At 47.2% G+C, this 26,465-nt stretch overlaps 2 protein-coding genes across 47 annotated transcripts in view; one reads left to right on the forward strand and one right to left on the reverse strand.

Moving 5' to 3' along the window:
- The window catches only part of Tcf7l2 (transcription factor 7 like 2), a 193,106-nt gene extending 184,768 nt beyond the window's left edge, over positions 1 to 8,338 (reverse strand). For 18 of the 46 annotated variants that reach the window (XM_032892316.1, XM_032892286.1, XM_032892320.1 and 15 more), the window contains exons 1-3: positions 7,616 to 8,335; positions 7,308 to 7,374; positions 6,952 to 7,076 (exon numbers count right to left, since the gene is read on the reverse strand). In XM_032892316.1, the coding sequence (XP_032748207.1) occupies positions 6,952 to 7,076; positions 7,308 to 7,374; positions 7,616 to 7,804 (381 nt within the window). In that variant the 5' untranslated portion in view covers positions 7,805 to 8,335. Of the gene's footprint in view, positions 1 to 6,951; positions 7,077 to 7,307; positions 7,375 to 7,615 lie in introns of those variants that run through there. The other 28 variants (XM_032892322.1, XM_032892303.1, XM_032892277.1 and 25 more) reach the window with 6 other exon arrangements.
- Positions 7,072 to 7,672, forward strand: LOC116891340 (dystrophia myotonica WD repeat-containing protein-like). The gene is made up of 2 exons (XM_032892325.1): positions 7,072 to 7,208; positions 7,491 to 7,672. The coding sequence occupies exons 1-2, from the start codon at positions 7,082 to 7,084 to the stop codon at positions 7,649 to 7,651; spliced, it is 288 nt and encodes a 95-aa protein (XP_032748216.1). The 5' UTR covers positions 7,072 to 7,081; the 3' UTR covers positions 7,652 to 7,672.
- Positions 8,339 to 26,465: the final 18,127 nt, after the last annotated feature.

The following is a 26,465-nucleotide window of genomic DNA, read 5'->3' on the forward strand; positions in this document are numbered from 1 at the left end:
CGGATGCTCCCCGCAATTTTTTTTTCAGCATTTTTACTAATATATTTAGTGCATCGTAATTGGCCCAGCACGGGGGAACCTAGTTATCTTCTCAGTAAATATTTATAACATCCCTCTTTCCCATTCATTGTGCATTTTCTTAGAGGATCTCACTGTAGCCTACATCTGCAATTCATTGACTTTACAATTTACCACATGTTGGGATGGGAGAGGTCTGAGCTCCATTTGAATCACTACACAAATATGCAAGTGATTTATCGGTTTTAAACTGGAGACTGCAAGAGAGGGACTCCGCTTTCCTGACTATTACTTCTTCTGGCAGACCATGAACAATTACAGTTCGTACTAATTAAGCTCTGTAAATGTGCTGGGCCCTGCTAATGCCTAGCAGGCCTCACATTTATTTTCATGATGCCAAACTTTGGCAGGCCACTGTTAACTCCTTCAGAGCTGATATTTATTACCAATAGCCCCATCTTCCCCTCGCTGCAGCCTGAACTGTCTGGGGCCACTCCATCTAACAGGCTGAATTACCCACACAAAATCAGATGTGCCTAAGGAAGAAAAGCCTATCCTGGGAAAAGTGAAGAACACCGTGCCTGATAACCCCTTCAAAGATCCCACAGCCCAGTCTTTGTAATGAGCTGTTAAGGGATTCACATATCCCTAAGGGCTGGTAAGTTTCTGCATCCCATTGATTAGAAAATAAAACCTTTCAGCCAGGGTCTTTAAGTTTGGGTTGGATTGGGGTGGAAAGTATTTGTCTAGAAATGGTAGACCCGTGGCTTGCCTTCTGTCTCTCAACAGTCCTCAAATTTCTCACCCCACCACACACACACACACACACACAGAGAGAGAGAGAGAGAGAGAGAGAGAGAGAGAGAGAGAGAGAGAGAGAGAGAGAGAGGCAGCAGCAGCAGCAGCAGCAGCAATGTGGCCCACTTTGCCAAATGTTCACCAAAACAAACCACCCTTTAAAACTAAGTTAAAACCTCTCTCCCAGCTGGGTCTGGACCTCAGATAACGCTCCAGCCAGACTCAAAACCTCCAGATGCTTAGTGGGAAACTGATAGGGAACACATTGGTTGCCAGATAGAACACTGTGTGTGAAGTCAGGGCCCGAGCAGCCTCTAGCTCCACAGCCAAGCTGTACAGTTTTAAGGGTCCCTCTCACTGTCCTCCTGTCCCTCCCGAGAAGCCATCCCTGGTAGAGGAGGTCCCATCTTGTTCACTCCACCACCTCCTCTAGCACTTCTCAGTCAATCATTCCTTCCACACCTCTGGCTGGATACAACTTCCACAGGTCCCGGTGCGCCCACCCCCACCCCCCAGCTGCTACCCCACCACAAGCCTGGTTTTTGTTTTGCTTTGCTGCTCGCCCATTAAATTCTCTTCTTCCTCTTCTTCCTTCACTATACCTCACCTCTCCTTCAGCCTTCACACTAACTGCAGCGTTTACCGCACGGTGTGATGTTCTTCCTCTAGCTCGGTGGAACATCTTTTAAATTAAAGCACATTCTCCCATATCGGGTTTCTCTAAGTATTGTGAGAAATATGCACAGTGTAGGCAAAGTGGTCTCAAGGAAAAGAGAGGGGGGATTAGGAAAGGAAAGGCGGGGGTTCTGGGGGGAACCAGAAGAAAAGGAGAGAGATGCAAACACCCCAAGCAATTTTGCTTTTGAAAGGGGCATTAGAGTGGAGCCCCCTGAATCCCCATCCCTCAGAGTTCTCTCTATAAATGTGTGTAACAATAGCCTAGAGGGATGAACAGGTCTGATGCCAAAAGAAGGGGATGCCCGCTCAGTCAACTGGGGCTGCAGGGGTGTAGGAGTGGGGGGGGCAGCTTTGACGACGCACGCTCCCCCCACCCCCATCGCATTGCTTATAATTAGTGAGAGAAATCTGAGCCACTGCCAATGTCTGCGGACCTTGAATATCATAAGGCTAACGTGGCGTCAAATATCTTAACATTCATAAGTGTTATGGGCTGCAAATAAAGCCTGTGGATTTATGGCTCAGGGAGCTTGCCAGCAAGGGACTGGGGCACATTTCAACAGCAGGCCTGTTGAGGTGCAAGTTTGTCTTTGGTTGTAAAATTAACCATTTCCTTCACAAACGTGCTTAATTATAAATCCGAGCTGAAGATTTACTTACATGGTGGCCAATACCTACTTCCTTAATAAACACACACACACAGACACACACACAGACACACACAGACACACACACACACACACACACACACACACACACACACACACTCCAAAACAAAACCGTGGCGAATCTTGGTCAGTCCCCCTTTGCAAAATGTTGAAATATGTCGGCAACATAACACATGTGGTCAAAAATATCATCAGATTCTCCTCCCACCAAGACTAGGAGGTGAACACCCACCTCCTTGGAAGCCTACTTACTAGGCAACTCTAAGATTATTTTTTTAAGGGAGTAAATCATTCCCTGTCTAGTCTCCTCCCTGCCCCCAATACAATGTCATCTACTTCCTGTGCAGGAGAAAGCATCTGCTAAATTCAGGTTGTCCCATACTTAACTGCCAATAAACCAACTTCCACATGACTTCCAGACAGCTGGGGGAAAAGTCCTCGGGAGTTTTTAGTCACGGTCCTAAACATGCATCCACACAAAAATTTGCAGCTGTCCTTTCTCTGCATTTTAGTGTGATTCGGGAGCCCCTGTTGAGTAACATCTGACAAGACACAAAAATCCTCTCGGAAGCCTTCTCCTCTGCCCACTGTGCCTACGCCAGGGAGGACGGACCACTTCTCAGCTAGGCTCTGGAGACTAGTTTCTGTGTGCACCTGAGCTGAGCACCTTGTGAGATGTGAGAAGGTGCTCAGATCTTGAAGAGCACAGCCTCTGGCATAACCATTGGATGTCAGTTCTCTAGCACTCTCTCTAAAGCACCCCCCTCCTTTTTTTTTTTTTTTTATGTCATGTAGAATGGCAGCCGTCCTGTGCCACTAACAGTGAGCAGCATTCTTGGGGTTACTCCGGGAAACCTTCCTGTAACTTTTCCACAGCTTGCTAAGAAGCAAACAGCCAGCAGCAACTCCAAAGGCAAGCCCTCTCAGAAAAAGGAAAAGTGGGGTGGGAAACTCCAAACAAGAATCAACACGGTTGTTCTCAAAGTCTTTTAGACATCTAAGGTGGCGTGCAACTGTCAAAGCTGGCATAGCCCCAAAGCAGGGGCAAAGCCCCCAAACCGATCCTTCTAGATGAGCCTTTTAGACTCCCAAATGCTACATTCGTTTCTGGGGCTTCAGGGAGCCCTAATATCCACAAACTGCAGAGCACTGGTATATTAAATTTATAATCATTAAAACATGACTTACTGGCTGAATGCTGAGCGGCATTAAACCCTAACTTATGGAGATTAGCATAGAAGCCTTGCTGCAGAGATTAAAATCTAAACATGTCTGCCATAAATATTTCTGAAGGAGATGAGAACAATTAGCATAAATACTAACGAAGGCCGGGAGCACCTGTTCTTCTTCAAGGCGATAAGCATTTTATTGTTCTCTATTTAAAATGTAATGACCTGTGTAATTACAGTAATATTACATTGTTATGGAGGGGCTTGGAATGTCACACTTTGAAGTGTTGTCAAAACAATCAGGGGTGAAGGTGGGGGGTGGGAAGACAACAGGGAAGGTCCAGCATTAACCCTTCACACACCGGGGTCTCAATCTTTTGTGTCAGGAAGGATTATGTTGTTTGAGTGAGGGGAAAACATCCTTTTTTTTTTTTTTTCCGGCAAGCCAGGAAAAAAAAAGTTGCCGGGCTAAATAAAACCTCCTCAATGAATAGGCTCCCTCTTGGTTTCCTGTAACACTCCATTCCAAGTTCAAAAATGAATTCAAGATGCTGCTCACTTATCTGCTCAACCTAGTAGCAAACAGCTCTGACGGAAGGCAAATAACCTTGGGTAGATAGATGAAGCTGCAGAGAGAACCCTGAAAATGAGCTCTCTCACACGGACCGCAGTGCCTACCACTGCAGCCCCATTTCTTCTTGCTAGAAGGGGGGAAAAAAGAAAAAAAAGAGAAAGAAAAGTAAAACTACCCCTCCTGTCAACTTTAATTCTGCTACCATAGTCTCTAGAACACAAACATTACCAAAATCCCCTGGCCGGCCCTTCCCATCCGCTTAGACTTCTCCTTAAAGTATTTTTCTATCTGGATGTATCCTCTTCATAAACCATTTCTATTAATGTATCAAAGATTAAATTAATTAAATTTGAGGAAAATCTTTGTCTTTCTAAAGTAAAAACCATGGCTATCAAGCTTTTACAGCTTCTTCGGCAATTAAAAAGATTGTTCTAGCGGTGATGTGTCATCCATCAAAAGCCGACTTAAGGATACTTCTTTAATTCTTTACATTCTTAGGCAGAGAAGCAGAACCAGGGTTCTGGAGAGTCTTAGCCGGTCCTGTTCATGAGCAACAGAAAACAGAGCAAAAGCACCCCAGCCGGGAGGAAAGGAAGAGTATGAATGGGCTTACCCCTAATTTGTCTTTACAACTCACATTCAAAACCAGACCCTAGGAAGCCCTGAGAATTTCAGACCTGGAACCGCTGGCTTGCCTGTAGGTTCCACCCCGGACTGTAGGGAATCTGGAATTGCAAGCTGGCCCTAGCGTCCAAAGGCGTCTAGAGGGACATACACCCGCCTCCCAGCTCCTTGCCAAGGCTTCGCGCTCAGCAGCCTAAATAAATAACCTCAATTCCGGAGCACACAGCTTACAAGGTAAGGGAAAGAAAAGAGTAAGCAATGTGCACAAATATGTCTGCTGATGTTTGACACGCAAATACTAACACAACAGCCTACTGGGTTCAGAAATGCTTTCTCAGAGTCAATCTGATGTCACAGCACAGGGCCACCCGCTAGGTCCACAATTAAAATAACTGGATGCTGTCTCTTCCTACAAAGCCCACAAAGGGGGACTTAGGTTGGGGACCTTCCTTGCCTCCCCGGGAAATCATTTATTTGCCTTTAACAATTTCCCTGTTTCCTAATGACAACACAACACAACTGTGTGAGTTTGGAGCGGTGGTGTGGCAAGATCGACAGCGGTCACGGACATGCAGTTTGAAAAGGGTCAAAGAAGCCAACAAGCCTGCCGTCAAAGCTGAATATTCAGATGGCCTTTCGGGTGGCTAAGTGGGTTTTAAAATAAGCGAAGGAGGTCTGCGTTCTAAAAAGAAGGGGAGGAGGGGAGGAGGAAACTCCTAGGATTACTTTGGAATGTTGCTGGGTCCAGTTTGCTAACACGCCGATTCTTTAAGATCCCACCAGCTACCAAGAAAAACACCAGGCGCTGCTTCAGAGGCCGCGAAGCAGCCTCCGGAAAGCGCGGGCCCTACTGGACGAAGTCGGACTGTACCTCTGTCCCGGCTTCCAAGGAAGGCACGGGCGCTGGGGAGGGGGTGTGATTGTTTCTTTCCTAGGCATTTACAAAAAAATTTTTTACCGGTCTAGCGTGCTTTTGCTATTCTACCAGAGCAGGGGAGGGGGTTGGGGGAGGGGGAACAAGTCAAACCTGATAGTTAATATTTTAATGCTTAAAAACACTTGTAGATTTGACTGATCCAATCCCAGCACTGCTCAACAGTGAGCATTTTATTTCAGATTGCCACCTTGAATAAGCGAAAAAAACAAAACAAAACAAAACAAAACTAGTGTGTGCGAACACGACGTAGGGATTGCGGCCAGAGGTGCAAAGTGACAACCCCAGGAAGCTGGGCACTAACGCGCCTTCCGTGTCTGGAGCTTCGCAATCCAGGTTTTTTAGCGGGGAAAGGGAGGAGGCAGGGGACAGTGTGAGGGAAGAGGGCAGAGGCCCCGGGGGAGGGGACGATCAGGAACAAATGTCTGCGGTGAGTGACAGAGGTGCGCCGCAGGGAGAGCCCGGGGAGCCTGGCACCCCGCGCTGCCCTGGGCCCCCCAAAGTTGGGTGGCCGATTCCCAGAAAGGGAGGCATCCCCAAGCCTCCTACACCTCCTTGAAAGCGCTCACCCTAGCCTCTGCCTCTGCCTCTGCCCCAGGGGCCCACAGTGAGCTAGCTGCTCAGGGAAAAGAAGGCCTCCACACCCCATCCGAAGGCACCGAATTTCCCTTGACAAAAGTCCACTCAACAGGCCATCCTGACTACATACAAATCCAGAAGCCCCGCCACACGAGCCTCCCAACCACGCACGGCTCGCAGCTAGCAGCGTGGGGCAGCTCTGCCCGGTCTGCAGAGAAAAAGCACGCCCAGGGCCCCCAGGCCTGCGAGGGGACCAAGCCTGGCAAGTGTGACCTTCCCGTGGAAGAAGGAGCCAAGAGGCCCTGGAGCCTGCGATCGCCACTAGAAAGCTAAAATGACTGGCTAGGGCCAGAGCCTGGAGCTTCCGCAGGGCCGAGGCTGCGCGCTCAGCACCGCGGCTCCTGGAGCCAAAGGCACCGGGAACCCGCGCGGCCCAGCTGGGCCTCCCAGCCAGCAGCCAAGGGGTTAACCTGGGGAAAGCCCAAGACGCACAGAAGAGGGAAGGAAGAGAGGGAGAAGAAAGAGCCACACAGTCCTCTTCCCAGGGACAAGAAACAAACACCACCAGCAAGGGGGGAGGGGGGAAATCAGAGCTCAAAAAGAAAAGGAAAAGAAAGAAAATCAGAAAAGAAAAGAGAAAGAAAAATTAAAAGTCCAGATTGGCACCCCAACAGAGCCCTGCCTGAGGAAAAATAAAAGGCTCCCCGAATCGCGAGGCAAGCACAAGAAAAAGCCAGAACATGGCGAAGCGCAAACAAACCCAGTCCACAAAAGGCAGAGAAAAAAAGTTTGGAGAGTTCGGGCCGCGAGAGGGGGGGGGGGGGGGGGGGGGGGGGGCGGGGCGGGGGGGGAGGGGCAGGGCATGCGGGGCCGGCAGGCGGGCAGGGCGGGGAGCGCGGTGGCACTTACGGTTCGGGCGGTGGGCGAGAGCGATCCGTTGGGGAGGTAGGGGCTCGTCAGGTCGGGGATCATGATGAAGGGGTAGCCGGGATACGGTGGCCCCTTAAAGAGCCCTCCATCTTGCCTCTTGGCCGCTAACATGGCGGGGCGGCGGAGGGGGACGGCGGCGGCCGCGCGGCGCGGGAGAGAGCGGGAGAAACTTTTTAGCAAGTGTCCCCCCGAGGGCCCGCGCGCGTCCCCAGGGCCCGGCCGGCGCGGGAACTCGGGTAGGGTGGGTAAGGAGTGGGGCGAGGGCACCCGCCAGGCCGACCCCGGGGAGGGGGAACGCGATCGCGCGGTTTTGGGGGCGCGCGGGGCGCACTCACCTTCTTCCAAACTTTCCCGGGATTTATCTCGGAAACTTTCGGAGCGAGGCGGAGGCCGTCTTTCCGCCTTCCCGGAGGGGCGAGGTGGGGAGGGCGAGGGGTGAGAGCCGCGCCGAGGGGGTGCGGGGAGGGAGGGTCGGTGGAGAAAGGGGTGCAGAAAAACACGGTTACAAGTTTTCGCAGCCAGCAGCCCGGGCCACCGTCCGCGCCGCCCGCAAGCCCGACCCGCCTCGCCTCGCCTTCCAGCCCCGCTCTCCGGGCCGGGGAACCGGCTGGAGCCACCCGCCAGCCCGAGGGGCTCTTCCTACCTCGGAATCGGAGGAGCTGTTTTGATTCGTCTCTGATTCATTGACCAACGACGACTTGACATCGGCTAAATCCCTCTCCGCCGAGGAGTTTTCCGAGTTCTTCTCCTCCTGCTCGCCTTCGTCTTTGAAGGAGATCAGTTCGTCGTTAGCGCCTAGGTCATCTCCTCCACCGCCGTTCAACTGCGGCATTTTTTTTTCACCCACCAGCAGCAATTTTGGAAGAAAAATGAAGGAGGAAGAAAATGAAAAAAAAAAAGAAAAAGAAGAAAAAAAGTTTTGCGAGTCCCCCCCCCCCAAAAAAATACTGCAAGAAAAAGACGAGTCCAAGGTTAACTTTTTTTCCTGCTTTGGGGTCTTTCTCTCCTGGGGAGGGGAAAAGAGGGAGGAGGGGAGGGGAAGGGGGAGATCTTCTGCACGCGTGAGTTTGGGTTTCTTTTTTCTCTCGTTCCCAAGGATCCGATCAATGTGCAAAAAAATAATAAATAAAAAAAGGGGGGGTAAAAAAAAAACAACAACAAGAAGAAGTCAGATATAAGAGCAAAGGGGGGGGAAGCCGAAGACACCGAAGGAGCTCGTGCCGCTCGGATTTGAGTGAGTTGAAGTTAGACTGAGCTTTTCAGTTCAAAGGCGGCGCTGATTGACAGATAGAAAAAGGGGGATCGAAATCCGGAGGAACGGAGTAGTCTGGGAGCGGAGATTATTGACAGGGCGAGAGGAACACACTCGCCTTAATGAGATGCCAGGGGGCGGGGCCTCGCGGGTGACGTGTGCATAAATAAACAGCCGGGGTGGGCGGGGCGGGGGCGGCCAACAATGATCCTTTGGGCGCCGGGAGAGGGAGCGGGGCGGGCCGGGGCCGCGGGAGGCGCGCGGGGTGCGGCCTGTGCGCTGCGTGCGAGCCGGGCGCCCGGACGGTGCGGGCCTCGCTCCTGGAGGGGGCGGGTTCCGAAAGACAATGCGGACCGGGAGAGGAGGGGAAGGGGGTGGCAACCCAGTCCGGAATCTGAGCCGGGGAAGGCGGAAGGAAAGCCCACTTGGGGGGCGGGGATGGGGAGAGGCCCAGAAAAAGTGTTAGCCAGAAGTCCTGAAGATGGGGTCCAGGAGGGGAGGACTATGGGACACAAGGACGGGGTGTTCAGTGATTAAGCCCCCGATGAAGTTGGCCGCACTGGGGCGGGAAGAGACATGACTGGTCCAGAAGAAGGCTCACCCCTCTTGCTCTAAGAGAACCTGGGGAAGCGGAGAGGCTGGGCCATCCACAGGGAGGCTGACCCACAAGGGCTCCCCTCCCTTTTTTGTTTAATGACTGTGAATCATGTCATTGAATATAAAGTCCCACTAGGTTAAATATGCCAAGAAGGCGTTTTATCCAAGAAAACAAATACTATAGGTTTGTCTGGAGTATTAAAAATATCCTTAAGGGTAATGTAAAGTTTTTTTTGTTTTTTTTTAACTGACGTTGGAAGTAGGAAGTGATGTAGGATTCAAGTCCTTTTCGACTTTGGAGGTGAAATGTTTGGGCGGTAACAGCTCAAGGGAAAATAAAAGTGAAACTTCACCAAGCCCTGGGGAGGACTGGGGCTGGAGTTTTTCTCCAAGAGGGTCTGAGAGGATGCCCTGAGGCTCTAGATGTTGAGGGCCCTGGCAGGAGACAGTCACCAAAGCTGGCCTGGAAGCCCTCGGGGAAGAGGTGGGCAGCCTAGGAGTTGAGACCCATGTTTGTTGGTTTTTAAGTTCCAGTGAGGGCAAACTGATTTGCTATGAGATGGTGAAGAAAATGATGTCGAAGGAGAAAGGCGGGATCTCCAAACCGTGTTGCGGCATGGTAGACTCAGAGGAGCTTTTCCTTGCAAATATCTAATGAGAAGTGGACTGGGACGTCCAATGTGAAAGAGGAAATATATATACATATATCTCGGAAAGAAATAATAAATCGATAAGAACTGGCAACTACCATTAGGTGTGATGTTGTTCTGAGGTCCACAACGTATTAAATTAACCCACCCTCCCCTTTAATAAGCAAATCCGTTGTAGATTTCCAAAAGTAGCCAATTTACCGTGTAATATTTAGAGAATTTGGGGTTTCAACAAAACTGTTCTACAGGCTAAGGCCTCAGAAAGAAGACAACGGAAAACAACGATACTGAGATTGACAAGGCCAACGAATTCCCCTGCACTGGGGGGAAAAAAAATCCCAAGCACATTTGCACACTAAAGTCGGAAGATGCAGACAAAATAAGGATGGGGTGGGGGAGACGGCTGAGAATCACCATCCCACCCCCTAACTTTCATATTCATCAGAAAACCAGAAGTGGAGGGAGAAAGAGACTGGGAAAAAAAAAAAAAACGCAAAACAAATGTGTACATTTCATCCGACGGATTGCATGGGACACAAAGCGGAGGGCTAATTAGTCTCAGCAGGTAGGACTAACCTTCAGACTTCATAAATAAATAAGACAGCGCAGTGTCTAGGAGGGAGAGTAGAGACGGAAAGGGGAATGTTTCAAGACACCAAGTAAAACCACGGAGTCTGAAGTGCAGCCTAGTCTTGAATCTGTGCGCAGATGACTGAGCAGTCCCCTTCCTGGGCCTTTCCACTGGATGCCTTTACATTACACATCTGGCCAGAGGTCTAGCTGTTTGCCCAGGATGAGTAATCAAGCTGGCAGTTTTACACACTTGCTAATTGCCACCTGAATACATCTTGTGCCCAAGTCGGTCTCTGTGCAGTATAGACTATGCCAAAGTCTGTTTCGGGGCTTGTTGGCATAAAAGAGAACACTTTTTATAGCAACTCTGCTTTGTAACCAACTCTTTGTCCTTCGGGATGAGTTTGGATTCTGTTTGTATTTTTCTCTAACCCTGATCTTAATTAAGTTGAATAATGGGGTCTTCTGTGTTCCTTATGGGTCTGGTTTGTACGATAAAAGCTTATGAACGTATAAATCAGAATGGGTAGAGCATCATTGTTTTTTTAACATACTGCATTCTATCACGTGTAAATAGGATGCTAAGGGCTTTCCTTAGTGACCAACACCATCATCTAGCCTTATTTTCTCACTCAAAGGAAACCTTGAATCTTCCCTTAAATCTCCCACTTAATTAAGCAATTAAAAGTTATTCCTTGAACGGCCCATGTGCCACTATTTAATTTCATTGTTTGGTGCTACTAAAAGGCCTAGGGAGAGAAAGCAACAAATTCTCACTGACTTCTAGTCCCTGTTGTAGCCTGTGGTGGTACCCAGATGGGCAGGGGAAGAGGGATACCACTGCAGGAAGCAAGATAAATATATATAAAATATATACTATACATGATATCCTCTGCATATTATACATAAACAATATATACGCCCACCATGTCGACCTTCAGTTTATAGATTTGGCAAGAACTCTTTAAAGACCAGTTGGCTAGTGTCCACATGTTGAGGAACCTTCTCTTTATGCCCTGGTGACTCTTAATTTAAATGCCTGAGTTCTAACCAAATGGCAAAGAAGCTAAAGGTGCAAGAGAGACACCAGACTGGTCCTGATGTTGGCTTGAGCCTGGCAAGGCATTTGGACATCCTTGTCTTTGCATGTCGGAATGGGCAAAATGGATGGAAAGGCTCTCCCTTTTGGAGACCCTTCCTGAGCCATTCCAGGACCCAAGTTCCAGGCTGTCCTGCACCCTCACTTTCTCCTCTTTACCCTACCTTTACGTGGCTTATTTGTCTCGCCTATGACCTTTCTTCCATTGACTCTCTCCTAGTGGGTTTGTGTTAACATTGGCAATCTATATATTGCCTTAAAACTTAGGTGACGGGGCTGGGGATTTAGCTCAGCGGTAGAGCGCTTACCTAGGAAGCGCAAGGCCCTGGGTTCGGTCCCCAGCTCCGAAAAAAAAAACAAAAAAAAAAAAAAACTTAGGTGACTAAGCTAACCAGAGGTGCTCAAGTCTGTGATCTTAGCCCTCGGGAAGCAGAAGCCCAATATACAGAGTAAATGACAGAACAGCCAGGCTTGCATAGGAAGGACATCTACTTAAATAAGTAAGTAAATAGGTTGTCTGGGAGTAGGGCATGGTTCCTAACTGTGAGTGTGGAAAGATGGCTACTGATGTGTCAGTTGCCCTCTGGGCACTAGGAAGTGGTGGGGGTGTGATCACTGAAATAAGGGAACTACAAAAGGAGATTGACAAAAGCCATGTAACCTGTGGTCTCTGTCCTGCACCACCCGATGGGGGATGGGGTGTATATATTTTCTGGTGTGCTTTTTCATATTCAAAATAGCCCATGAGTCTATAGTTTTCTCCCACACTGGAGTCCTTAAGAAAGGTTCACAGCACGCCAGCAAAGAAGCTAATCCATGCTCAGAGGCTGGCTTTGCCTCTGGGAATACAAATTTAGTCTCAGTCTTACACCTTCTGAAAGCAGAAGCTCCATGTTGGTAGCAACGCTCATCGCCTCCAATCCTAGGCAAGAATCTATTCTAGTATGCTTGACATCAGCATGAGATATTCGTGAGACACATACATGTGCATTTGTGCGAATGCACATGGAGTTTGTGTGCATGCATGTGCACTTGTGTGTGCTCACGTGTACTTGTGTGTGTTCATGTGCACTGTGTGTATGCACATGCATGTGTATATGTTCACCTGTGTGTATGCATATGCATGTGTGTGCATGTGTACTTGTGTGTGTATGTGTGTGCATATGTGCTTGTGGTGTGTCTTTCTGTTCTTGTGTGATTTCCCTTTATAGATCCAGCCTCCAAGATGGGTGATCTGTCACCCACTGAGTTGGACTTAATCTTAGCAGGGAGTGTGCTGACTGAGGGAAGGAAAAAAAAATCTGAAAACATAAGGAAGCTATAAAATGGGGGAATGTTTAAAAGCCAAAGTCCTAATTCCACTGAGAGATTTTTATGTTTGCTTTCTGTCCTGTGTGTGATGAGCGCTCATTTGAATGTTCGGGGAAAGAAAAACTCCTCCCTTAGCCAACACAGAGACAGACACCTGGGCTTGGGTGTAGCTCAGAGGTGAGAGTGCTTGCCTAGCACACAAGGAGATGTAGGTTCAACCCTCGTCACTGCATCCACCAGTAGTGGAGATTCATGCCTGTAATCCCAGTGTTCAGGGGAATCGGGGATGAAAGCCCCAAAGTTCCAAGGTCATGTTGTGCTAAATAGTGAATTTGAAATCAGTCTGAGACACATGAGACCTTACCTATAAGATAGATAGATAGATAGATAGATAGATAGATAGATAGATAGATAGATAGACAGACAGACAGATAGGTAAGTTAGATGGCTAGATAGATAATGGATGGATGAATGGATAGATGGATGGATGGATGGATGGATGGATGATGGATGGATAGATGGATGATGGATGGATAGATGGATGATGGATGGATGGATGGATGGATAGATGGATGGATGGTGGGTGGGTGGGTGGATGATAGAATAGATTAGCCAAACCTGACAACCTGAGTTCAAACTCCAGAACCTACAGGTTGGATGGAGAAACCAACTCCTATTGTTGCACCCTAACTTCCACACATGTATCATGTTACAAGACATGCCAGTAAACACATACACACACACACACACACACACACACACACACACACACACACACACACACATTTAAATGTTTAAAGAAACTTTAAAGACACCAAGGATTTTTCAGCTCTGGCTGGAGGAAGGGTAGTCAGGACACAGCAGACAGGTGTGCACTCTCCTATCCAGGTTCCCTTCCATCGGGAGACATGGAAGGGCCCATGCCCTCTCCTTGAAGCCTGAAGGACAGGCTTGTGTTCTACCACTCTCCAAAGCACCTGATCTGACCACCTTGCTTCAGCTAAAAACCCATTCAGGTAATAAAGAGGCAACAGTGCCCATGACCTAAGGGCTAGCAGGGACACGTGGACATTTGTCAGGGGTTGTGTCACTCACATTCATAAGCCCATCATGATGGCTATGGACATCTGTGAGAAAAGCAGCTTCCAAAAGACATCAGTGCTCTGGAAAGAGACGCCTTCTATCGACAAGAAGCCTTTTAACCCTAACAGTAATAGAGTAAGTCCAATAAATGAAGCATTTACTGCATAACTTGCTTTACTTTGGGGTGGCGTATGATTCCTTTCTCGCCATCGCTAGAAGACGCCTGTGCACTAATTTGCTCCCTAGAAATCTCACTTGCTGCGTTACACGGCCGTGACGTTTTATCGCCTGAAGCCAAGTCTGCATAAGAACTTTCTTAAGATATACTTACCCTAATGCCAGGCTACAGGAGCCGGGCTGCTTTTGTACAGAGTTATTTGTGCTTCCTTGACATACAGGGCAGAGCGTTCCTCACAGCCATTGCCACAGGGTAGGTCTAAATGTTTCTGAGCAGGGAGAGAAAGGAAGGGAAAAGGCGAAAAAGTTTCGGGGAAGTTGATCTTGCAGAATAATTGCTTGTGTGTTTAACATATGAAAATAACGACTCTTTGTTCTCATTTTCTTTGCGTGAGTTGGGTGTGATTATGTGAGTGCAGGAGTATGTACAAGGAGGTCAAAGGTCAGCCCAAGTGTTCTTCCTAGTCACCATCCACCTTGGGCTTGATGCTGTTGTTGTTGTTTTGTTTGTTTGTTTGTTTTGTTTTGTTTTATGAGACAGGTCTATACTGGTCTCATTGGTCTATAACTTGCCAACCAGTCTGGGCTGGTTTTTGAGAAAGCTCTGGGGATCCCTGTGCCTTCTCCATATCCCCTGCACTGGGATAACAAGCCCCGATGTTTATGTGGGTTCTGGGGCTATCCACTCAGGTCCATGCTTGCGTGGCAGATGATTGACAGATAAAGCCATCTCTCCAGCCCCCATGGGTTTTCTCTTCCTTTCCTCTATTACAAAAATTAACTTCACTGACCCCACCCTATATCACAGAGTATCTTTGCCTACTCAGTCGTAGTGCCATGTTTAAAAGTGTCTTACAAACCAAAGCAACTTACACACACACGTGCACACACACACACACACACACACAAATAAATAAATAAATAAATAAATAAATAAATAAATAAATAATGGGGGCACCTTTAAACTGAGCCACATTTTGTAAGGTGTTCACATGTGTCTAGGGACACAGAAGGTGAAATTTCAGAAGGCCATACTATTGTTCCCTTGTAATTTGTCTAGGTGTGGGCTGACACCTGCCTGTGGCCAAGAGCATCATGGGATGAAAAGAGGTACCGCATTCTAAGAGACACCCAGACTCAGGTTGTGAAGGTACGAGGCTTCAGCACCCTAGGAACTCGTACACCATTGACCCTCTCTGTGTTCAAACTAAGACTGAAACCGTGTGGGTTTAATCACCGGAGTGTGGATCAAAATCAAAACCTTCCCTATTGTAAAACTCCTGCTCATTTCTGTTCATTCAGGACCTGTGCAGATCATGTTTCCTAATGAAACCTTCTGGTTGGGAGGGAAGAGGAGAGTGGAGTGAGTCCCGGGGTCCAGAGTGACTTTGGATCTCACTATAGACAGCAGCCTGCAGCACAAGGTTCAGTGCTGACAAAGCTTCCAGTTGACTGTCATCATGAGCAAACTCGGCTTTTTCATAGCCTGAAGGTATGCGGTAAATACCCAGAGCAGGCGAGAAGGCATTAATCGTGATTCCTTAAAGCTTCCCGGAGAGTGAAACTGAGAGTTTCTAATCACACACACACACACACACACACACACACACACACACACACACACACACACACACACACACACCAGGCACAGGCACAGGAAACACATGACAAAATTATTCAGTTTCATTTTTTTTTAATTTAAAAATAAACAATAAAGATAGGGTCAGACACCCAGCCGTACCTGCTGAGGATGCACCGGGTCTATCCCCACCCCTGCAAGCTGGAAGAAAAGAAACAAAGTAGCAAATACTTAATTCCAGCCATTGACAGTCCTAGAAGGGGTTTGTCCGCCCACAAAGTCAACAGAGGCAGAGAACAAATACACTTAACCCCATACTACAGGGAAGGAAATTGAGATTCTAAGACATTCTGGTGGTCTGTAGCTGCCGCGCTGGGCCAGTTCAAGAGTTGGGATTCAAGTTTCCTAGCCCCTAGGCTAGCTCTGCTTCGCTATGGAAACCTGGTCAAGTCAACAGAAGAACCATCCTGGTGATTTCTGTGGAGAGAAGGCTCTGGGATTGAAAGCATGGGCTGCTCTTGCAGAGGACCCAGTTTAGTGTCTGGCATCCACTTGATAACTCAATTGTCTGTAACTTCGATCTCCGTGCATCCAATGCCCTCTCCTGGCTTCTGCAGGCACCAGGCACACATGTGGTACACAAACAAATGCGTTTAAAACATTCATGCACACCAGATACATCTTTAAAGACATACATAAATAAATAAATTAATAGGATTGCAACACGAAGAGAAATCAATTATTTTAAGGCAATCCAACCCGGGCTGTGCTTTGGTGTAGTTAACATCGTCTTGATAGGTGTTCACCCCGACTTATCCCTCTTCTGACATATCCAGGGTTCTCTGTCCAGCACATCCCTACTTCACCCCAAAATATCACTGTGTCCTGCACACTGAAGTTTCCCTACACTGTCAGCCTTGGGAGCAGAAGGACTCGGTGGGGGAGTTGACAGTCATCCTGTGCATTAGCTGATGTTGAGCAGCATCTGAAGTCTCTGCTACTGTTGCCATAGCAACCCTCTTCTTCCTGCGATTTTCCTTTGGCCTCTAGAGCTGGGCATGTTAATCACTGGGTAGAATGCTTGCTCAGCACGTGTGAGGCCCTGGGTTGGATTCCCAGCACCACACAGGCTGGACACGGTGGTACACGCCTATGATTAGAGTTCCAGAGGATTAGAAGCAGGAGATCACGAGTTCATGGACAACCTCAGCTACAGGTTCAGGGACTAGCCTGGGCTACATGAGACCTTGTCTCAAACAATAAACAAACAAAATTCCAGCAGAGGTTGGGGGTTGGATTCCCTCTAGGCTGCTCTGCCCAGAAGCTTCCTGGAGAATGTGATCTCTTTAGCCTCCATTTTGTTAAGCTCCCTCCTTTGCTTTCTGTTGGTGTTCTTCCCTGCTGGAGGCCCTGGCAGAGAGTACCACATGCCTTAGAGACCCTCTTTGGGTCTATGTGGTGCCGGGTGAGTCAGTTAGTAGAGAAGAGGCTGATAAATCTTTCACATTTGAGACAGGATCTGGTATGGCCCTGGCTGCCTCAACATTGCTATTCATAGCACCCCTGAACTCCTGATCCCCCTCCCTTTCCTTCACAACTGCTGGGGTGGCAGCCTTACACCAGCACACTCAGCTCAGTAAATTCATTTTCTATCTGGAAGGGGCTCACCAACACTCCTTCCTCACTGGTTGAGGACTATAGCAGAATGGCCTGGAGGAGTTTTTTCAACATGACCCCTCCATTCCTGCAGAGGAACCACACTCTGAGAAGAGGCCTCACTGGCATGGGTGGAATCTTGGCTTCCCCTTTGTGACCTTGGGCCCATCCATAAATCATCCGACTCCTTCCTCGTCTATAAAGTTGAGGTGTAGTATCTACGAGTCAGTGTTATTATGACTCAGGCAATGAGCACATAAAATTAGTGGCTTTGACCACTGGCTGTGGCTCTACCTAGGGTGATCTCCCCTTTTCCTTCCTGGACTCTCCAGCAGGGCTGGAATGCCAGGACTACCCAAGACCTGGCACCTGGAAAGCCTAGGTTCACCCTGCTCCTCTCTTTCTGGGTATCTTAGTTTAAATGCTGCAGCTTCCTACACGGAAAATCTAGCTTGCCCTGAAAGGAGGTTGTGGTCCTCCAAAGATAAGCAGGCCTTTTGCTGCGGGGACCTGATAGGATCCCTTTAAATGGCAGAACTTCGGGGGAGGAGCAGCCCCTCAGAGGGTGTCTCCAGCCAACCTCCCTTCTCTGTCCCTCCAGCTAAGTCCCTCCTACCCAGTTAGAGCTGAGTGCTGCCTTCCAATGTCGCCAAGGCCCTCCTTCAATTGCATAGTCATTGGATAAGACTGAGGCCTTCAGCAAGCACTAACAGTTCAATGAGAAAGGCCTGCCACACCCCCACCCTGGCCCCAGCTTTCAAAGGGAGGCCCTCTAACCACAAGGGAAGCAAGGAAGTCTGGGTCCCCAGGGAAGAAGCCAGTTACAGTCCTAGTGTCCGGTGCAGTGCAGTGTAGGCGATGACTCCTGGCTTCTCTTCTGATATTGCTACTTTTAGGGAGAGAACAAGGACCCTTTTGAAAAGAGCGAAGCAAGGTTTACATTGTATCAAATCTCTAGATTTGTGAAGCAAGGTTTACACTGTATCAAATCTCTAGATTTGTAGTTTAAATCTCCCGTTTTAGGTTGGGTGTGGCGGTGCTTACCAGCATTCAGAAGATTGAGGCAAGAGAACACACTCTAAGCCCAGAACTACATAGCAAGACACTATCTCTCTAAAACAACAAAACAGAAACAAAAACAACAAAGTCATGATGCCTAAGACTTAGGATTCTTTAAGGCAAGGTGGGACTTGGGTTTTTGTTTTGTTTAGTTTTTCAAGACGGGGTCTCATGTAGTCAAGGGTAACACTAAACTTCTAATTCTCCTGCCTCTACTTCCCCAGTGCTAGCATCTCCATTCCTAGTTTTACGGGATGCTGGGGGATGAACCCAGGGCTTTATGAGCACTGGGGAAACATTCTACCAGCTGTGGGGCATCCTCAGCCCTTCACTGCTTGATAGTTTTTGTTAAAATTTTTCTTACACTTATTTTTAAGTGTGTGTGTGTGCGCGCGTGCATGCGTGCGTGTGTGTGTGTGTGTGTTTGTGTTTAGGCGTGCATACCATGGGATATACACGGAGAGTAGACAGTGGCCCTCTAGAGTCACTTCTGTTCCTCCAGGTGGGTCCCAGGGATTGAACTCAGGCTTTGCAAACGTATCTTTACTCAGTGAACCTCTTAATTTATGTACATTTTAATGTGTGGAAGTAATGGGTTTCATGGCATTTCCATCCACATGTCATTGTCCTTAGTTCATAGTTACCCTTTATTACTTGCCCTGTTCCTCCTCTTCCTAGCCCTGTTCCTTCCCCTAAATAGTTTCCTGCTGATTTAATATTCTCTCTCTCTCTCTCTCTCTCTCTCTCTCTCTCTCTCTCTCTCTCTCTCTCTCTCTCTCTCTCTCTCTGTGTGTGTGTGTGTGTGTGTGTGTGTGTGTGTGTGTGTGTGCAACAGTGGTGCTGCACACCTTTAATCACAGCGCTTGGCCTGGTATGGAGTAAGCTCTAGGACAAACAGAGCTACACCTGTCTGGAAAAAAAGCAAAAAATTCTGTATTCTGCAATTTTAAAGTCTAAACCCTTCATAAAGAGAAAATGTGTTACTTGTCCCTCTGAGCCATCACCTTTCACCTGGCACGATCGTATGCAGACTCAGTGTCCTTCCTGAACCCTGAGTGCTGAGCACCCTCCTTCTGTCCCCTAAAGCTCCCCTAGTGAGATGTCAGCTCAAATCCTTTACTTCGTTTTAAACATGAGTCGTCTTGCAGCAGCGACTATGGCTTACTAGGTAAAGTTGCTTGCAACAAAGCCTGTCTATTTGAGTTTCATCTCTGGATTCACAGAAGAAGAGAATTGACTGAATGTTGTCCTCAGACCTCATTCCTCAGAGGAATGTTGACCTTAAGACCTCAGGCTTGAGCCTGATGCACACCCACATACAGTCCCCAGGCACATAAACAAACAATGAGAGGTAAGGAAAATGAGCTTCTTTTCCTATTGAGTCATAAGAAGCCCTTTTCCTTGTCAAAAAGGCTGTGTTATGTGTACAGGGCTGAGTGTGTCTGTGTACTACATATATGCAGGTCTCCAAGGAGGCCAGAAGAGGGTATTGAATCTTCTGGAGCTGGAGTTGCAGGCTGGTATGGTACTGGAAAGCAAGTCCAGGTCATCTGCAAGAACACTAAGTGTTCTTAACCTCTGAGCTATCTCTCCAGACCAAATAACTTTGTTTTATGAGACAGGGTCTCTCTATGTAGCCCTGGCTAGCCCAGAGCTTGCTATGCAGACCAAGATGGCCTTGAACTCACAGAGATCTACCTGCCTCTATCTCTTGAGTCCTGGGATTAAGGGTAAACTCCAGGGGTTGGGGATTTAGCTCAGAGGTAGAGTGCTTGCCTAGCAAGCACAAGGCCCTGGGTACGGTCCCCAGCTCCAGAAAAAAAAAAAAAAAAAAAAGGGTAAACTCCACCACAGCAGGTAAGAATTTTTCCATGGTGCACACATGAAGATCTGTATGTTTGGGAAATTTTTCTGTGTAGCTGTTTTCTTGCTCTCCTAAGGGTACCTAAGGGCATTTTGAAGACAGAAATCAAATCTTAGCTTCCATTGTGGCCGGTGTCGTGTGTGAAGAAATTGTTCCCAACTTTGAAGACATTTCCAGGGTGACCGTCTGAAAAGCTGGCATTTTTTTCCTCTCTCACATGCAGATTGAATGGACTAATTTTGTTGTCTTTTTTATTAGTTTTTAAAATCAAACTCAGCGAGATGCCAGGTCCGTCGTTAAGGCAACCTTGTTGAAACCAGAACCAGAATAAAGTTGCGAGCTTCTCGGCAGCAGGGTGAGAGGTGGGGGTGCAGCAAAGAACACAGCAGGGCAGAGAAGACACCAGAACGGAAGGAAGGCATACGGAACTGAGTACATACCACACCCAAGTCCAGAGTCATACTTCTTGTGCTCTCACCTTCCTGTCCATTCCAAAATCCTTTCCCCATGTCACAGGCCTACGGAACCTATGTCCATATCCATTAGCATCACAGTTACGGAGCACCCTGCTCCCAGTCAGCCCACCAAGGAATTCCAAAGCACGTTCACACACATCGAGGTTGAGAACTTGGATTTGGCATAGCCAAGCCCTTGAAGTTTGCAGTCTCTCTTTCCCCTGAGATCTGCCCACATTTCTCAAGGCCCACACTGACACCCACGCCTATACAGCTTTAGAGCAAATTCTGCCTCAGAGTGGCCTCTCGGACTGAGATGGGTGCTTGCCCTCCAGCCTCTAGGCTGGGCCACACTAGCCTTACTCCTTATGGGTAGCTCCTCCCACAGGAAGGTGAAGCAGGTTGAAATCTGGGTCCTTGTGAGCTGCACAGCTCTGACAAGGAAGAGCCTACTGTTGTCCCAGCTAGGCTCATTGCAACTTCCACAAGACATGGATCCCAGACACTGCAGAAAACCTGGGGGTGGGGGCTAGGGAGTTGAACTTTATTCCACAAGGTGAGGTGCCCACTTGTGCAGTTGGCCTAGAGATCCCCTGGAAGTTTTTCCTGACATCCACAGGTGGGTAGGAGCTGAGGCCTGCCTGGGCTCTGCTTGGAAAACAGGGGAGGTGCACCCCCAAGCACTCCAAGTCTTCCCAGGGCCCCTGATTGCGCTTCTGTCCAACAGCCCTGCAACAGTCCTGGACACTGGAGGCCAGAAGGGGAAGCAGGCACACTCCCTTCGGAGGAAATGGCTTTGCACAGTGAACTGAGGAGTGACTTAACTCAGGCTGAGACGCTTTCCAAAACTCCTTCTACTCTCCCAGTACATCCCAACCCAGTATAAGCCCTGAATATCACACACACACACACACACACACACACACACACACACACACACACACACACACACACACCACGACTTGATAGGTAGATGACATACATGGCTTGAAGATACTTTCTCCTATTGTGTGGCTTGTCCTTTTATCGTGTTATTTTTAAACAACATTTATCTTTATTTGGTGGGCTCACTGCTCCGAAGTTATTTTCTGCTGTTTCTGATGTACTAGAGTCACTTCCACATGCTAGGCCAGCAACCATCACAGACTAGAAACCTATCTTTTTCTCTTCCCTTAATTCTTCTTTCTTTCTTTCTTTCTTTCTTTCTTTCTTTCTTTCTTTCTTCCTTTCTTTCTTTCTTATTCTATTTTCATTTATTGGCTGTTGGTGTTTTTTGTTTTGTTTGTTGTTTTTCAAGACAGTTTCTCTGTGTAGCCCTGGCTGTCCTGGAACTCTCTCTGTAGACCAGGCTGGTCTTGAACTCACAGAGCTCTACCTGCCTCTGCCTCCCAAGTGCTGGGATTAAAGGTGTGTGCCACCACTGCCCAGCTGTGAACCTTACTTTAACAGTAGTCCTGATGTTGTTTGTAGTTTTATTTATTTTTCTTAGCGATGCAGTGTCTCACGAGGCTGCCTTAAAACTTGTTGTATGGCCCAAGCTATTCTCAAACTTTACACTCTTTTCGGTTCTACCTCTCAAGTTTTCTGCCATTTCACTTATGAACAAAAGTTCTTCAAGTCCAGCTCAATAGTGCTCTTCTCTGGTGCATTGTCTTTGTGTTGTCAAAATTCCCAAATCTTTGTCCGATCAGCAATCACAAACATATTCTCCTATGTCTTCTTCTAGAAGGTCTTTATTTTTTAGGTTTCACTGTATTTTGATTGGTGAACCATTTTGAGTTGCAGATAGTACGAATAAAATATAGATCTACACGACCTACCCGGCAGTTGTCTAGTTATGTCATCAACATTTGTTGACAAGATTGCAAGCTCTCCATTGATCTGCCTTGGAGAGACTGTTGGCTGTAGCTATCTCTGTCTATTTCTGAACTGTCTGTTTTACTCATCCACTGACTTATGTGGCTATTATTGGCCTTGGGTCTTCAGTCTTGGTAGTAAGAACCTTTACTTATTGAGCCATCTCTCCAGCCTCCTTTGTTAAAGATTTCATTTTTATTTTTAACTGTGTGTGGGGGTGTGTGGGGGGGTGCCCATGAGTGAAGATGCCCTAGAAGGCCAGAAGAGGATATCAGATTCCCTGGAACTAGACTTAGAGGCAGTTACGCACTGTCCAACAAGGGTTCCTGAGCTGTAACTGCTCCGAACAACTGATCCATTTTCCTAGCTTCCCCCAACTACCTTTTATTTTATGCTAATATACTATATATATTTTAATTCTTTTGATTTTAACCTTTTAATCTCTTTACTGTTGTAGTTATCTATGTCTTGTAGGCATTTATGGACAAAAAGTTGGTTTTTTTAAAAAAATATTCAGTCTGATGGTCTCTGCCTTTTAACTTGGGTATTTAGACCAATTATATTTAGTTTGAGTATCATATGGTTGGATTTAAGTTTTTCTTGTTGTTTTTTGTTGTTGCTTTTGGGTTTTTTGCTTGTTTGTTTGTTTAAACAGGGTTTCTCTATAAAGTTCTGACTGTCCTAGAACTATCTGTAGACCAGGCTGGCCTTGAACTCACAGAGACCCACCTGCCTCTGCCTCCCAAGTGCTGGAATTAAAGGTGTGAGCCACCACCACACAACTGCTGGTTGTTTTTTGTTTGTCATATTTTCTCTTCGTTACTTTTTCTTTTCTTTTATTCTTTTCAATTATTTGAACAAGTTTATGTTTTTATTTTGTCACTTTTGTTGGCTTGCTAGCTAAAAATTCTTTGTTGTATAATTTGGTGATTACTATAGGGTTTACTTTATCATTATTAAATAAAAGAATCATATCGTCTATAGATATAGTATAAGACCCTTACAGTAATATATTTCTGCTTCTTCTCACCAAGTCTTTTGTTACTAATATGTAATTTTTAAATTTGATAGACTACCAATTTTATGAGCCCAATGCATTGTTTGTAGTTTTACTTAAGTCAAATAGTTCTGGAAAACACAAGGAAAATCTGGTGCTATATTCCTTTGGGTAGATGTGAATTTACAACCGACATAATTTTACTTCTGCTTGACAGGAGGCTGTCTTTCACATTTCTTGCAATATTGGTTTTCAAAACTTTCAGCTTCACTTGTAAGCATGAGGTTCTGAGTTGGATCCCAGAACCCATGTTAAATAAAACACGAATAAACAAAACAAAACTTGCTCATTCTTGTAATCCCATTGCAATCGGACCAGAGGCAGATAGATCTTGGTTCCCACTAGGCTACCCTAGACTACTGGGTGAGGAGGTAGAGGTCCTGTCTCAAAATGCACGGTGGGCAGTGCCTGAGGAACGGCACTCCAGGTTGTCCTCTAGCACACACAAGTGCACACATACACACACACATGCACACAAGTGCACACATACAGTCTTTAGGGCTGGGGAGGCAGCTCCGTTGGTGAAGTACCTTCCTTTCCCAAGGGCCTGAGTTTTATCATTAACACCAGCACCCATAGGAAAGCAAGATGTAGTCTCACGCACTGGAAAAGAAGAACAGCAAAGTCCTGGAGGCTTGATGGACAGCTAGGAGAGACAAACTAATGAACCCCAGCTTTCGGTGAGGCCCTACCATCTCACCTACACACACACACGCACACACACACACACACACACACACACACACGCACACAGGTTCACATGCATACACACACATGCACACAGGTTCACACACATACACATGCACACGTGCACACAGGTGCACACACACATGCACACACACATGCACACAGGTTCACACACATACACACACATGCACACAGGTTCACACGCATACACACACATGCACACAGGTTCACACACATACGCACACATGCACACAGGTGCACACACACATGCACACACACATGCACACAGGTTCACACACATGCACACAAGTGCACACACATGCACACAGGTGCACACACATGCACACAGGTGCACACACATACACACATGCACACACACATGCACACAGGTTCACATGCATACACAGACATGCACACAGGTACACACACATACATACACAGGTGCACATACACACACATGCACAAAGGTGCACACACATACACACATGCACACAGGTTCACACACATGCACACAGGTGCACACACATACATACACAGGTGCACACACATACATGCATGCACATACACACATTTTACTTTTCAAAGCAATTGCTAGACATAGGAAAGTTGAGCTGACGGTATAGACATTTTCTTTTCTTTCTTCTGTGTTGTAATTGCTTTATTTTAGTCCGGGAACATCATACGTCATTACTCTCGTGTATTTTCACAGAAACCTTTCACATTACACGGTACAATTCGTAATAACTAAAAGAAAGGTATTTTAACGTAGATGCTACACAAATCACAACACAATGTGCATGCCTGTGTTTCATTCTCTTTTCTTTTTATTGGATATTTTATGTATTTACATTTCAAATGCTATACCCTTTCCCACTTTCCTCTCCAGAAACCCCCTATCTCATTCCCCCTCTCCCTCCTTCTATGAGGATGCTCCCCCTCCCACCCACCCACTCCCACCCTAGGCCCTGGCATTCTTCTAGATGAGGCATCAAACCTTCACAGGACCAAGGGGCCTCTCCTCCCATTGATGCCTGACAAGGCCATCCTCTGCTATATATGCAGCTGGAACCATGGGTCCTTCCATGTGTACTCTTTGGTGGGTGACTTAGTCCCTAGGAGCTCTGGGGTCTCTGGTTGGTTGATGTTGTTCTTCCTATGGGGTTGCAAACCCCTTCATCTCCTTCAGTCCTTTCTCTAACTCCTCCATTGGGGTCCCCATGCTCAGTCCAATGGTTGGCTGTGAGCATTGGCCTCTGTATTTGTCAGGTTCTGGCAGAGCCTCTCAGGAGACAGCGATATCAGGCTCCAGTCAGTAAGCGCTTCTTGGCATCTGCAATAGTGTCTGGGTTTGGTGACTGTATATGGGATGGATCCCCAGGTGGGGCAGTCTCTGGACAGCCTTTCCGTCAGTCTCTGCCCCACACTTTGTCCCCATATTTCCTTTAGACAGGTGCCATTCTGGGATAAAATTTGGAGATAAGTGGGTGGCCCCATCCCACAAACAGGGGTCTTGCCTAAACTCTGGATGTGGTCTCTACAAGTTCTCCATCCTGTCCCCTTTTGGGGCATTTCAGCTAATCTTATCCCTGTTGTATCCTGGGAGCCTCTTGCTCTCCTGGCATCTGGGACTTGCTGGTGGTCACCCCCAGTTCCCCATACCCCATTGCTACACACCTCTGTTCAAATTCCTGACTCTCTGTATATCATCCCTGTCTCTCATACCTGATCCTCCCCACCCCTTACCCACTCCTCTCTTCCTCTCAAGTCCCTCCCATCCTCTACCTCTGGTGAGTATTTTGTTTTCCCTTCTAAGAAGGACTGAAACATCCACATTTTGGACTTCCTTCTTTCTTGAGCTTCATGTGGTCTGTGATTTGTATCTTGAATAAACCAAGCTTTTAGGCTAATATCCACTTATCAGTGAGTCCTTACCATGTGTGTTCTTTTGAGACTGGGTTACCTCACTCAGGAGGGTATTTTCTGGTTCCATCCATTTGCTTATAAATTTCATGAAGTCATTGTTTGTAATAGCTGAGTGATATTCCATTGTGTAGATGTACCACATTTTCTGTATCCATTCCCCTGTTGAAGGGCATCTTGGTTCTTTGCAGCTTCTGGCTATTTCTGCAATTCTCTTACCCCATATATACACATACATACATTCTTCCACAGTGGTAAGTTCACTACGACTGAGAGGTCTGCATGGGCATCCTGTTCACACCCAAACTTACTGTATATAATGTACAGCTGGTAAGGTCCTCTCTCATCCATTTTGTGGACAAGGTCTTACTATGTAACTCATGCTGGCCTCTACCTCATGATTTTCCCACCTCAGTTTCCCAAGTGGGGGTATTCATTCTATGGTCGTGGATGAATGTGTAGTGGCATCTCTCTAACATTATAACTTCATAGACAACAACCTCACTGCTCTGAACATCTGGGCTCTGCCTGCTTTTCCTTTCTTCTCTCTCAACTCCTTCAAGCTGCTGGTTCTTTTTCTGTCTCCCTTCTCCACTCTTTTTTTTTTCTTTTCTTTT

This window comes from Rattus rattus, chromosome 2 (genome assembly GCF_011064425.1).
Source record: "Rattus rattus isolate New Zealand chromosome 2, Rrattus_CSIRO_v1, whole genome shotgun sequence".
Lineage (NCBI taxonomy): Eukaryota > Metazoa > Chordata > Mammalia > Rodentia > Muridae > Rattus > Rattus rattus.